Source organism: Mustela erminea, chromosome 13, assembly GCF_009829155.1.
Source record: "Mustela erminea isolate mMusErm1 chromosome 13, mMusErm1.Pri, whole genome shotgun sequence".
Lineage (NCBI taxonomy): Eukaryota > Metazoa > Chordata > Mammalia > Carnivora > Mustelidae > Mustela > Mustela erminea.
Window position 1 is genome coordinate 83,944,573 of NC_045626.1, and position 12,757 is coordinate 83,957,329.

Below are 12,757 nucleotides of genomic sequence, written 5' to 3' on the forward strand. Positions count from 1 at the left end.
ACCATTACTTACTACTCCTGTACCCAAGGAGGCATTTTTTCCCGTTTCTGGGTCAGTTGTTTGGGATAGTCACCCAGCCCACTGCAGCCAAGAGTTTTGGTGTGACGCACGTGTTTCAGCAGAGACAGAGGGGCCGCAGCTGACCTGGGGGAGGGTTTATACAAAGCCTGGGCCTTATGTTGTCTGGCTCAGAGACCCTAGGGAAGGAGCCCCTTTACCTCTGGTCCTATATCCTGTCCCTTCCCCTCTCTTATACTCCTCCAATCACACCACCTCCTTGCTGGTCAAATGCACCAGGCATGTTTCTACCTCCGGGCCTTTGCACTGGCTGTCCCCTCTGTGTGTAACACCCTTCCCCTATAAATCTGTAAGTTCCCCTCCCTCACCTTCGTAGGGCTTTGCTCACCTCCTCAGTGAGGCCTCCCCTCATACCCTATTTAAAACTTTGGCTTCAATCTCATCCCCTCCCCCCCCCCCCCGCTTTATTTTCCTTCACAACCCTTATCATCATGTAGCAGACCATTTATTTATCTGGTTTATTTGTGTCTTCCTCATGAGAAAGTAAACTCCAGGAGAGTAGGAGGTTTGTCTCTTTGTTCACTGCTGTGTCCCTAGAACAGTGCTCGGCACACAGCAGGTGGCTCCATAAATACATGGGACAAACAAATGATGAAGTAAGTGAGTGAAAGGATACAGGTAATGACCACCATGAAGCTGGTCTAGAAATGCCCCAAGGATCCAGATTTATAACAAGCAGGTATTCAGGTATTATTATTCTCACAACAACTGTAAGGGCAACCATTTACTGACACACTTCTCCAAGTGAGTGCCGGGCTAAGCACATGCATTCACTCTCACAGCAGACTTGGAGTTGATAGCACCTGTCCACCTGATCAGGCTACAGTACCCAGTTATTCAACCACACACTAATCTTGGGGTTGCTGTGAAGGTATTCTGTAGTTAGGGTTAACATCTATAGTCAGCTGACATTAAGTAAAGGAGAATAATCTCAATAATGTGGGTGGGCCTTGTCTAATCAGTTGCAGAGCTTAAGAATAAAACTAAGGAAGAAGAAATTCTTCTCAAGATTGCAGCACTGACTCCTGCCTGACAGTTTGCAGCCTGCTGGCTGGCTCTACCGATTCAGACTTGTCAGTCCAACCAGCGTGAACTAAGTCTTTAAAACACATGTCTTAATTAAAATAGAAAAATTTCTTTTTTTTCTTTCCCCCTCTGGGGAATCCCGACTAATACACCACCATTAGCCTCACTTTCCGGCAGGGGAAACTGAAGCTCAGACAGGTGATGTGAGCTGCCCAGGGCTGGCTGTTGAGCTGCTGAAATGGGCCAGGCCTGCATCTCTACCTCCAACCTACATCTGGATTCCCTGACGGTCCCACCTCCCAGCCAGGTGGGGGGCCCACCTGCTCCTCCCCACTCACTTTTGTTTCTCCGCCTCATTTCTCTGCAGCAAAGTTTCTGTCAGGAGGGCTTTGCTGGGAATGCCCGGGAGGCGGCTCCCCTCAGTCAGCGTGGGCCCCGCCGGAGACGTCCCCTCTCTCTGCTCTGGAGGGAAAAAAGAGGGAAAACCACCCATCGCTGGAAGTGGCACGGCAGCCAGAGCTGTGTTCTGCAAACCGGAGGGTCTGGGAGGGCTGGGACTTAGTTTTCCAAACTCAGGTGATGGAGAGAGTGCAGCTGGAGAGACCTGCCATGCCATCACCATGGTCAACTGGGTTATTGCCCTTGGAGGGCGTGTGTGAATGAATGTCCAGTTCCAGTGTGCCAGCCACAGCCAGCACGCCCAGAAGCTTCCTTTACCCTCTTGCTCCTGTTCCTGCCTCCTCGGCCTTTTTACTTTTTTAAGGGTCATGGTAAAATATACGTAAAAGTATACAATTCAGTGACATTTAGTACATTCACAGTATTGTGCAACCATGAGCACTAATTCCAGAATGTCATCAAAAGGAAGCTCGTCCCCACTAAGCAGTCACCCCTTTTCCTCTCCCCCCACCCTTGGCAATCACCAATCTGCTTTCTGTCTCTGGGGACTTGCATATCCTGGATATTTCTTATCACCGGAATCACACATAATATATGTCCTTCCGCGTCCGGCTTCTTTTACTTAGCAAAATGTTTTCGAGGTTCATCCAGGTTGTAGCATGGATCAGACCATCACTCATTTTTATGATTCACTAATATTCCATTTCATGGACAGGCCACATTTTGTTTTCCCATTCATCTGCCAATAGACATCTGGCTTGTTTCCACCTTCGGCAGCTGTGAATAGGGCTACTGCGAACATGTGTGTACACGTGTTTGAGCACCTGTTCTCAGTTCTCTGGAGTAGACACCTAGGAGTGAAAGTGCTGGGCCATGGGGTTGCTGTGGGTTTAACTTCCCCTCCCCACAGCTGATGGCGCACACTCAGAGGCTCGGTCACAGCCCACTGCACCTGCAGGAACGCCTGCACAGGGCCCATATCAGGTCTCGCTTTGCAGGCCCGTGGTGGCTCCTTCAGGGAATTAGTGTGTGTGTGCCCCGGGCACTCAATTTATCATGGGGAGAAAGGGTGCTCAGGGACCGGTCATCAAGGGTGTCTCAAGAATCCCAAAATCTGGGCTTCTGGCCTTGGGTCCGACGGACTCCTTTAAGCTCTGTCCTGGTTTTAGGCTCCTCTGGTGAGTGCAGAGCTGGGCAGTTTGCAGAGTGGGTCCCTTGAGGGCCCGACAGTTTTCAGGCCCTGGCTTGTTCACACACACACACACACACACACACACACACACGCGCGGGACGTTCCAGGGGCTGAGGACACAGCAGCGAACAAATAGGGTTTGACCATCGTGAGGCACAGCAACAAGTGTTCTCACGGAGAAACACAGCCCAGGGCCAAGGTCAAGAGCCCTTGGTTTGAATGCCCGCTCGACTGCTTGCTGCCTCTAAGACTGTTACCCCGTTTGTCAAACGGGGCCAGTGACACCCCAGAAAGTTAACAGGAGGAGACAGTGGGAAACCGTGTGACAGGATTTGATAGCACCTGTCCACCTGATCAGGCTACAGAGTAAATGCTCTCAAGAGGCAGTTCCCACAAGCGTCATTATTCTGATAGAGGGAAATTCAAACCCTAGAGGGACCTCTGAGGCCACACAGAGGCATCGCTGTATGAGCTTCAAGCCAGACACTGTCATAGGCACTGGCGACATAGCCGGGAGCAAATAAGGCCCAAATCCCTGCCCTCGTGGCTCTGACCTTCTAGAATGTAAGGCTGACTGTCAACCAATAAATGTTAAATATACAGTACTTCTGGTTTGTCAGGGAGGCTGGAAAGGCATTCTGAGTACAGGAACAGAGCCGGCAAAGTGCTGCATTTTAGTCACCATTAATCTTCCCCAGAGGACCCTGCCAAGGACCAGGCATACAGTAGGTGCTCACTGGCACTGGAAGGAAGGGAGGGGCTGTGAGATGGCGAGTGCGCCGGAGCAGTCAGACTGACTTGGTGGGCCTCAGCCCATGATCTCCATGACTCAAGGAGGTAGACCAGGGGTCTGCAATGACAGCTCTTGGGCCAAATCTGGCCCACCTCCTGTTTTGCCTATAAAGTTTTATTGGAACACAGCCACACCCACTCATTTCCCCAAGTTCTACGGCTTTTTTTCCACACAGTTGAGTAGTTGTGACAGAAAATATGTGGCCTGCAAAGCCTGAAGTATGTACTCTCTGGCCCTTTACAAAAAAAAGAAAAAAAAAGGTAAATTTGCTGAACTTTGAGGTAAATTCTCCTCATTTATTCCTTAGTCTCGTCCCCTTCTCTCTGCTTCATTTGTCCCCCAAAACATTTCTTACACCGGAAGTACTGTATATTTAACATTTATTGGTTGACAGTCAGCCTTACATTCTAGAAGGTCAGAGCCACGAGGGCAGGGATTTGGGCCTTATTTGCTCCCGGCTATGTCGCCAGTGCCTATGACAGTGTCTGGCTTGAAGCTCAACCAACACCCAAGACTCAGATGGTCACCAAGAGCTTTGAGGGCCGCATTTGCTCCTCCGCAGAGACCTCCTCCTTCACCTGCCGTGGGTAACCACTATGCTCGCTTCTGTTCATCATTCTCCTGCTTTTAAACATTTTTAATCATCATATATGTATATCTGAACTCTATTTTTAGCTCTCCCGGTTTCTTGACTTGCCTCGCTAGATGCCGGGACAGTGCTGTGTTCCCCACATCCTGTTTCCCTCCCCTGTGGGGGCACACAGTCAGTCTGCCCTTCCTGGCTCCCCTGCAGCTGGGCGGGGCCCCCTGACGGAGTTTGGGTCACCGGGATGTGGCTGGGGGTGCTGTGTGCCACGTCTGAGCCTGGACCCATAAACCTCGGTATGATCCTCTGCAGTCTTTCTCTTCCCGTTGGCTGGTCGTAACAGTCACTGTCATGTGTTGAAGACGGCAGGATCTCCACAGCTTGGGTGTGTGAGTGACCACATGGAGTGTCCCCTCCAACCTGCCACCCTTTAAATATATTATGCTTCTGCGATTTGGGATTGGGTTGTTTCAGCAGTGGTGTACCATAACCCACCCTACATGGAAAATGATAAAGTCAAGCTCCTAGGTGTCCCTACCCCCATCCCTCCAAAGATGGCCAAGCCAAGCTGCTGAAGATCCACAGCCCATTTGTTTATTAGGGACATCCCATGAAGACCTTATCAGTACCTTTGGGGCCCAGGAGCTCGGGGTGCCTCTTCCACGAAGTGTGGAGGTCTCGCCGCGGCTGCCCAGTAGAGTCAAAGCTGGGGGGCTGCAGTCTGTCGTCTAGGCTGCGTGTCGCTTCAAACACAGGCACAGGGTCTGCATACACAGAGAGAAGAGCCCAGGAGTGGGTGGGTGGGGAGCCCTGAGGGCTGAGGGCTGCCCAGGCTGAGGCCGTAGGGCCTGGTGGGTTCCCCTACAGGGAGTGGAGGGGACCATCCATGAGAGCCTTCTGGAGTTGCTCCGATGGCTTAGGAGAGCAATGTGGAATTTCTGCTCTGTGAGGAAGTAGCCTTTTTCAGGTACCTACCTGCTCAGGGGAGCGTGGGCCAGCCCCATGGGTGTGGGTGTCTTGCCCACCTGGGAATAGTAATAACAATAATTGTCACAGTAACTGCATTTTCTGGATTCTACGGTGCCATCTGTGGTGGCCACGAGACCGTGCCTTGTACACCAACCCCGGGAGGTGTCAGTACACAAGGACCCCGCTCCTACAACCAGCCTTCCCCTGGCGTGCAGGTAGCTGGGGGGAGAGGGGACAGACTCCTGAGGGATACAGGACTGCACTGACGACCAGCGACTCCTCCAAGGCCTGCCCAGCGTGGACAGATGGTCAAGACCAAACCAACCGGATGCTTCCACCCAGGTCCCTGCCCTTCCCTCCTCTGAGGCCTCCTCTGCCTCTCTCCCTATTTTCCTTCCCCCGCACTTCCTCAATACGATCTATCTAGCTCTTTATCTAATCCTTGGGGTGCCTTTCAATGGACCTGGACCAACACACCATCATTTGTTACATGCAAGTTCTATCTTTTAAGAAAATATTTATTTGAGAACGAGCGCACATAAGCAGGGGAAGGGGCAAGGGAAAAGGAGAGGGGGAAGGAGATTCCCCGCTGAGCAGGGAGCTTGATGCGGGGCTCCATCCCAGACCCTGGGATCATGACCTGAGCCGAAGGCAGAGGCTTTAACCCACTGAGCCACACAGATGCCTCATCTTTTAGCTATTGAGAAGTTGGAAAGTGTCTTACGTCCAGCTTTTCACCCCTACAGAAGCCATTATTTAATTGGCCATACTTGGGGGGTGACTGGGTGGCTCAGTTGCTTAAGCGGCTGCTTTGGCTCAGGTCATGGTCTCAGGGTCCTGGGATCGAGCCCCGCATCCGGCTTTCTGCTCGGCAGGGAGCCTGCTTCCCCCTCTCTCTCTGCCTGCCTCTCTGCCTACTTATGATCTCTATCTGTCAAATAAATAAAATCTAAAAAAAAAGATGAGGCATCCGTAGGTCCTTCCGTATGGAATTCTGTCGTCCCCCACCCCCCATCTAGTAGGCACTTCCTCTTCCTTCAGATCTAGACCCCAGCAGTTCTTCAGGTGACTTTCCCCAGCTGCCCACCGTGGGCAGGTACTAAGAACACCTGGATAATGCCAGAGCTTGGTGTGGCTTCTTCTAGGTTACAAAGCTGTTCATGGGAATGGGTTCCCCTGATGCTCCCAGCATGCCCCGGAGGCTGGTGTGGATTCAGGAAACCAGCTCAGAGAAGCCAGGTGACTTGCTAAAGGGTGGAGGTGAGGTTCAAGTCTGGGTCTCTTTCTCAGATGCCACAAAGGCTTCCTGTCCCAGAGGTGCGGACATTTCCACCCAAGCAGACCAGGTGGGTGTTCATGGGGGCCCAGGAGAGCCAGGGCCTCCTTGCTCCAGACCAAGGGGCCTGCGTCTGGTCCATAGTCCTTTCAAAAGCACCAGAGCCCTCTTTCTTGCTGGTCCCTTTCCTGGAGCCTCCTGCCACCATCCACTTGGTGACTGCTCTCTGTTGGGGGCAGAGGCATTACGAGTGTGGATCCTGGTTACTGGTCTAATCTATACTTGCTTTTCAGGACTGCAATGCGACTCTGGCAAACAATTCTACCTCTCTGTGCCACCCCATAAAAGCACCGACCTCACAGGGCTGGGATGAGGATCCACACACACAAAGATTTCAACACAGTGCCTGGCATTTGGTCACCTTGGAACAAACAGAAGCTTTGGCTATTCCTGCCTTTCTGAGCTCCAGTCACAGTGGCTTTCTCTTAGTTCCTCAAATGCACCTTCCTACCCCGGAGCCTTTGTCTGGGCAAGAGCCACTGCCAGGAACACCCCGCCTTCTCCTTTAACCTCTTTCAGCTAGTTAATGCTTAATCACCTTCCATATTGCAACTCAAATGCCACTTCTTCCAGGAAGCCTGCCTTGACCAGCCAGTCATTCCTCCACCTGAGCTCTCCCAGCTCCCCGCACCTTTCCTTTAGAGCACTCACTGTACTTACAATTTTCACTGATTTGCAAGTCTACCTAATTAACACCCACCGGACTGCCAACTCCACAAGGCAGGGCTGGGACTGCGTCTGTTTTCACTCCCCACTGGACCCCTGGTGGGTGAATGAAGTCCAACACACAATCCGACCCAACAAACATCTGCTGAGGGAAGAAATGGGGCAGTGCCTACACACAGGAGCCTTCAGGTCTGGCTGGAACAAGGTCGCCTCTGCATTTTATCCCTCTCCTCCTGTCTGTTTGTTTAGGTGGCGGGAGGCTCTGACAATGGGCGTTTGTGCCGAGGTAAGCAGGTGCGTGAGAACGCTGCCTTCTTTCCCCTGTCAGCACTCCCCCCACGCCCCGTCATTAGGCAGGGCCTGCTCAGCGGGGTATGCCATTATGTCTCCCCGGGCTGATGTAATTATACATTGACATAATTAACCCAGCAAGCGCATTAGGCAGGCCAGCTAAAAATTCATCTATAATTATTTGTTGTGTGCATGCTAATGAGTCCATCTGCACTGCCTTTGTACAACACGGACAAATTAATTTACAAGTCTGGATTTTTTAATAAGTTCAAGGAAACGCTTCCTATTGTGTCCTGGTTTTTCAGAAAGAAGAGAAAGGCCGTGAGCACTTGCCAGGGTCAGGGAAGTTAGATAAACACGGGAGGGTGCAGCTCCGAGCGGGCCGCAGAGGGCTCACTCTGGTTCCGAGGAGGTGGAAAAGATCTAGCTCATGGCTTGGGGGCGGGCTGGCCACGAGCCCGTCTAAGCCAAACGATTACACTTGGGTGATAAAGGGTGTCATCCACCCCATTTCCAGCCATCAGGGATTGACGCTTCCCTCTTTCACTCTGCTCGGAGGCCCTGCGGGCCACTCCTTGCTGCCTTGTGCCCTCTGTCCAGGGGGAGCTGCCCTGAGGCGGGCCCCTGGAGAGGCTGGAGGAGCAGGGTTGGCCGGATCCCTGCTTAATAGAGCCTCAGTGATTCTAAGGCTCCTGCTTTTCACCTTCATTTGCTGCTACAGGGTAGAACATAGTGGTTAAGCTCACAGAAGCGGAAGCCCAGCTCTGGATCCAAATCCTCCTCCCAAAGAGCCATGAACCTCATTTTCCCTCTAATACAGTGGGAGAACTACAACAGTTCCTAATTCCCAAGAATTATTACTGGGAAGATAAACAAAGATACCAACAGAGGCAATATGTTCCAAGGGCTGCTGGTGCCAGGTCTGGCTCCAAACTGGCTAATAACTCTGGACAGTTAATTAACCTCCCAGAGCCTCCATTTTCTCATCTGTAAAATGGGGCTATGTGTGTAGGGTGTGTTTATGATGTCTGGATGAGAGAAAAACGGAGATCTGCACAGTGCTAGGTGCCTAGCTGGGCTCGGGAAGGGGGCTAAGGCTGCTATTACATGAGGGGAGGCAGCAAGCCCGGTCTTGAGGTGATCTGGAGGCCAGCTGTCTGCTTGGTGATGCTCTGTGGAGTCTCGGGACCAGGGATGGCCTCATATATTCTCATCAATCCCCAGGAGATCCAGAATCCAACAATCCTGTTTTGAATCTCCTCTGGGGCCCAAAAATTCTAGAGTGGAAAGTCATATTGGGGAGGGACCAAAAGGTTCCCCAGTGCACAGAGGGGTTAAAGTGGGATCCTGTGACTTCCCCGAAGTCCACCAGTGAGTTGGTGGAAGGACCAAGACAGGCTCTTGGGCCTCTTCTTCCCACACTTCCTTCCTAGTTCCCCGATTTGAGGGAGAAAGTGGCAGGGGGATATTCTGATGACTCAGCCAAAGGCAGTCTGTGACTGAAATATAACAACGAAAGCACGTGACACGAATTACAATTCCCATGATCTTCACCACAGCACTAAGAGATATGTGCTGTTGTGTTCCCATTTTATAGATGGGGGAACTGAGGCATAAGCAGTAGGGTGAAGTCATGTCCCCAAGGTGAGGCCCAGTAAGGAAGATGTTGCTATTCCCCATTTTCTGGACAAGAAAATGAAGGCCCAGAGAAGAGATATCATGTGCTCATGGTCACCTAGCTCAAAAGTGGCAGAGGTGGGACTTGAACTCAGGGTGCCAGGTGATTCTTTGCAGTAGGCCAAGCTGCCTTGAGGCAGGGCATGGGAATTTTTTACTATTAGGCTAGGAGCATTAGACTGATGGTTCTGTTCTTGGCCTTGCCATTGGCCTGCTGTGCGGCCTCGGACAGAGCACCAGACCTCTCTGGGCTCTCCACTTAAATTCCTATTACAAGTATATTAACCCTGGATGTCAATCAGATAGGGGCAGGGTCCTGTCAAAGTGAGTGCTTTTGGCTGTGGAGTATCCCTAGAGCTGGGGTGTGTGGCAGAAAGTTTATATTAGACAACTTCACAGGCTAGCCTGATCCAAGAAGTAACGAATGTTGTGAATTCCCAAGCCACCCTGAGACAAAGCGGGAGGGGGCCAGGCTGGGACATGGAGAGTGTTTCCCGCTGTGACATCTCCAGAGACAGCTGCTTAGGTTTTGTGTGTCTCAGTTTCCCCAGTGATAAAATGGGGACAGCAGACCTACTGCGTCTGGGCTGTGCAGGGCTCCCAGGAGATGCCGAGCCCCGTAACGGTGCCTGGCACCCAGCAGACTCTGAGTGTTGCCCTTCCGCTTATTATGAAGACTTGTGGCAGCCATGGAGACTCTTCTGATCTACTGTAGTGTCAGCTCAGGCCACACCTGCCTGGGGCTGCTCCCAGCCTAACCAAGCATGACAGGGGGTGCAGAGTGGGTCTGCTCCTGATGATGCTGGGACGGGCAAACCTTGTATCATGGACTGAACTGTGTCTCTCCAAATCCATGTAGTAGAGCCCTAACCTCCTGATCCAGCCACATCTGGAGAAAAGGGCTTGAATCCTATAGGACCAGTGCCCTTATATGAACAGGAAGACGGCAGAACTCTCTCTGCACGTGAACAGAGGAAAGGCAGCTTTGCTGTGAAGACAGCAAAGGCAGCCACCTGCAAGCTGGGAAGAGAGCTCTCACCAGAAACCAGGCTGCTGGCACCTTGATCTTGGACTTCCAACCTCCAGAACTGTAAGAAATAAATGTCTGTTGCTTAGGCCACCTGGTCTGTGGTCTGGTCAGAGCAGCCTGAGCTAACTGGTACACCTTCTTTGGCGCTGCCTGTCAGCCCAGTCGAGACCTGCCCGGAGCTGCACTGCAGTCCGAGGGTCTTCCCGCCAAGCTTCTTCCCCTCACCCCCAGGTTCAGACCACTTTGCCGTCTAAAGGCTCTCGGCACCTCCTCCTCTCCCTCTCCTTCATCCTACACAGCGCCCCCCCCCCCCCCCGCCCCCCGCAAAAAACCTCTTGCCTATCTAATGCTGTTCTGGTATCTGCCTGCTTCCACAGGACCAAAACCAACATGTGACTACTTTTTCTCCTCTTGGACTCTTAGTTTTCCCATCTGTAAAATGGGGGCAGCCATGGGGCCTCTCCTGCAGAGCTGCTGCTAGAATCAAAGTCTATGGATGTGAAACCCATGGTGTGGTGCTGGCACTTTCCAGGGAGGAGTCTGGAGTGGGCGGAGCTCAAAGGGGGACCTAGGGGTCCACGTACAGGCTTCGCTCAGCATAAATTTGTTGAGCTCTTGTCTCTGTGTGACGGTCATCCCAGTCAGGTGTTGGGGGGGGGGGGATTGGGTTTACCCTAAGGGCAGTGGGGAGGGAGTGACAGGTTCTATTTCGCCTTTTTCAGTCTCGTCTGAGCTGCTGTGTGAGAAACGAGCTGTAGAGGGAGCCCGAGGGGAAGCTACCAGGACCGTCAGAGCAGTGATGCCGCGATGAGGGAGGCGGCAGAAGTGGAGAGAGTGCTCAGAGGTAGACAGGAAGAACTGATGGGGTGTGGTGTCCTAGGTTGAGTAGTGTTCCCCGAAATTCATGTCCATCCAGAACTTCGGAACTTGACCTTATTTAGAAACAGGGTCTTTGCAGAAGGAATCAAGTTAAGGTGAGGTCATCTGGATTGGGGTTGACTAATGACTGGTGTCCTTTTAAGAAGAGGAGACAGCACAGAGAGACACACAGAGAAGTCCCAGAGAAGACAGAGGCAGAGACTCAAGTGATGCATCTGCCACCAAGGATAGCCGGCCACCACCAGAGGTAGGACAGGGGACTGGAACCGGTTCTCCCTCAGCAACTCCCGAAGGAACCGAGTGATCCTGTCAACACTTTGATTTTTGGCAGCTTTGGATGCCTCCAGAACTGAGAGAATAAATTTTCATGGTTTCCAACAACCTAGTTGGTAGGCAGCCCCAGAAAATGGTCTGGAGGACACAGGTCCAAAGTCTGCTCTCTCCCAGTGCTCCACACCTTTATCCCGGCTCCTGGCAATCCTTGGCGTTCCTTGGCCATTGTTTCTTGGTCTTGGCTCTGTTTTCACAAGACTTTCTCCTCTGTGTCTCTCTCCTCTTCTTATAAGAACCCCAGCATACTGAATTAGGGTCTACCTGATGACCTCTTCCTAAGTTGATTACATCTGCAAAGACCCTTTTTCTAAAAGAGGGTACCAGAGGTTAGGACCTCCACGTATCTTTCTGGGGCACATAATTCAAACCATAACATGTGGTAACTGACTGAATACCAACTGTGAGAGAGGCAGGACTGAGGCACTGCCAAGACTCCAAGTCCCATAGGAAGAAAGTCCTCACTTAAAGTCTAATCTACTTCTCTCCTGCTGCACCATGTTACCTGGCATCCAGGGAACAAGCCCATTGTGTAAGAGAAAGTGTCGGGACCTGGTTCTCACTCTATTGCATTTTTATCCTCCAGATCTACTGAGGCATTGGGCCGTGGGTCGAATAGGGTCCCTGCTCTGGAAAATACACAGCAACGATGGTCTCTTACTACCCCGGGTATTTTTTTACCCTTTATTTCCTCCCCACTGGTGCATAGTGGGAATTCTTAGGTTTTACAGTGTGTGAGAAACTCATTTCTTCCCACCTCCCCTATCTGGGAGAAATCCACGGAGCCTGAGCTATGCTGCCAGGGGCTGAGTTACGGAGGAAAAAAATGAGTAGCACCCAGACGACTGGAAGATTTGCCAAATCACACAGAGGTAAAATGCTCAGCCTTGGGGGCTGGCAAATTCAAGGCTTTCCCCCTTCCCTTGTCCAACAGCATTATTCGATCCATCAGCTAAATGTCACTGGTCTGGCCACTCTTACAAACACAAACTGAAAGAGAGAAAAGTGACAACAGATCTTTAAAATGTTTGGAAGAGGTCTTTCAGAGAACCTGACAGCCACAGGGAAGTGGGGAGCGTCTTGCTTTCATTTCTCAGTCTTCCCTTTCCCCTTGGGGCCCTGCCCTGGCATTTTACATAGTAGGTGCTCAGTAAATGTGGACTGTGATAAGCTTCTAAGTCTGCGGTCATTGGTTATAACAGCAATAGGAAGTGAATAGTCACTAATGCAGTCACTATTCACCAGTACATTTTTACTGAGCATCTACTATGTGTCAGAAACCATTAGTTCAGTTGCCAAATATTTTCTGAGCACCTTCTGTGTGCCAGGGAGGTTTCTGGGCCCCGGAGATAGAGCAGTAGATAAGAGGGAATTTCTGTCTTCCTGGGGTTGACACTCTAGAGAGAAAGATGGATAAAGGGATAAAGGACAAATAAACCAATGGCAGTAAGGGGACAGAGAAGAAAAAGAAGGCAGGGTCCAGGCAGAGAGAGGCCTGACATGCT

General features: G+C 51.5%; 1 protein-coding gene across 12 annotated transcripts in view; it reads right to left on the reverse strand.

Annotated features, from left to right (window-relative positions):
* Positions 1–12,757, reverse strand: part of CUX2 (cut like homeobox 2) — a 316,587-nt gene that overhangs the window by 34,972 nt on the left and 268,858 nt on the right. For all 12 annotated transcript variants that reach the window (XM_032309665.1, XM_032309666.1, XM_032309656.1 and 9 more), the window contains 2 exons: positions 4,704–4,838; positions 1,443–1,566 (listed from right to left, as the gene is read on the reverse strand). In XM_032309665.1, the coding sequence (XP_032165556.1) occupies positions 1,443–1,566; positions 4,704–4,838 (259 nt within the window). The remainder of the gene's footprint in view (positions 1–1,442; positions 1,567–4,703; positions 4,839–12,757) is intronic.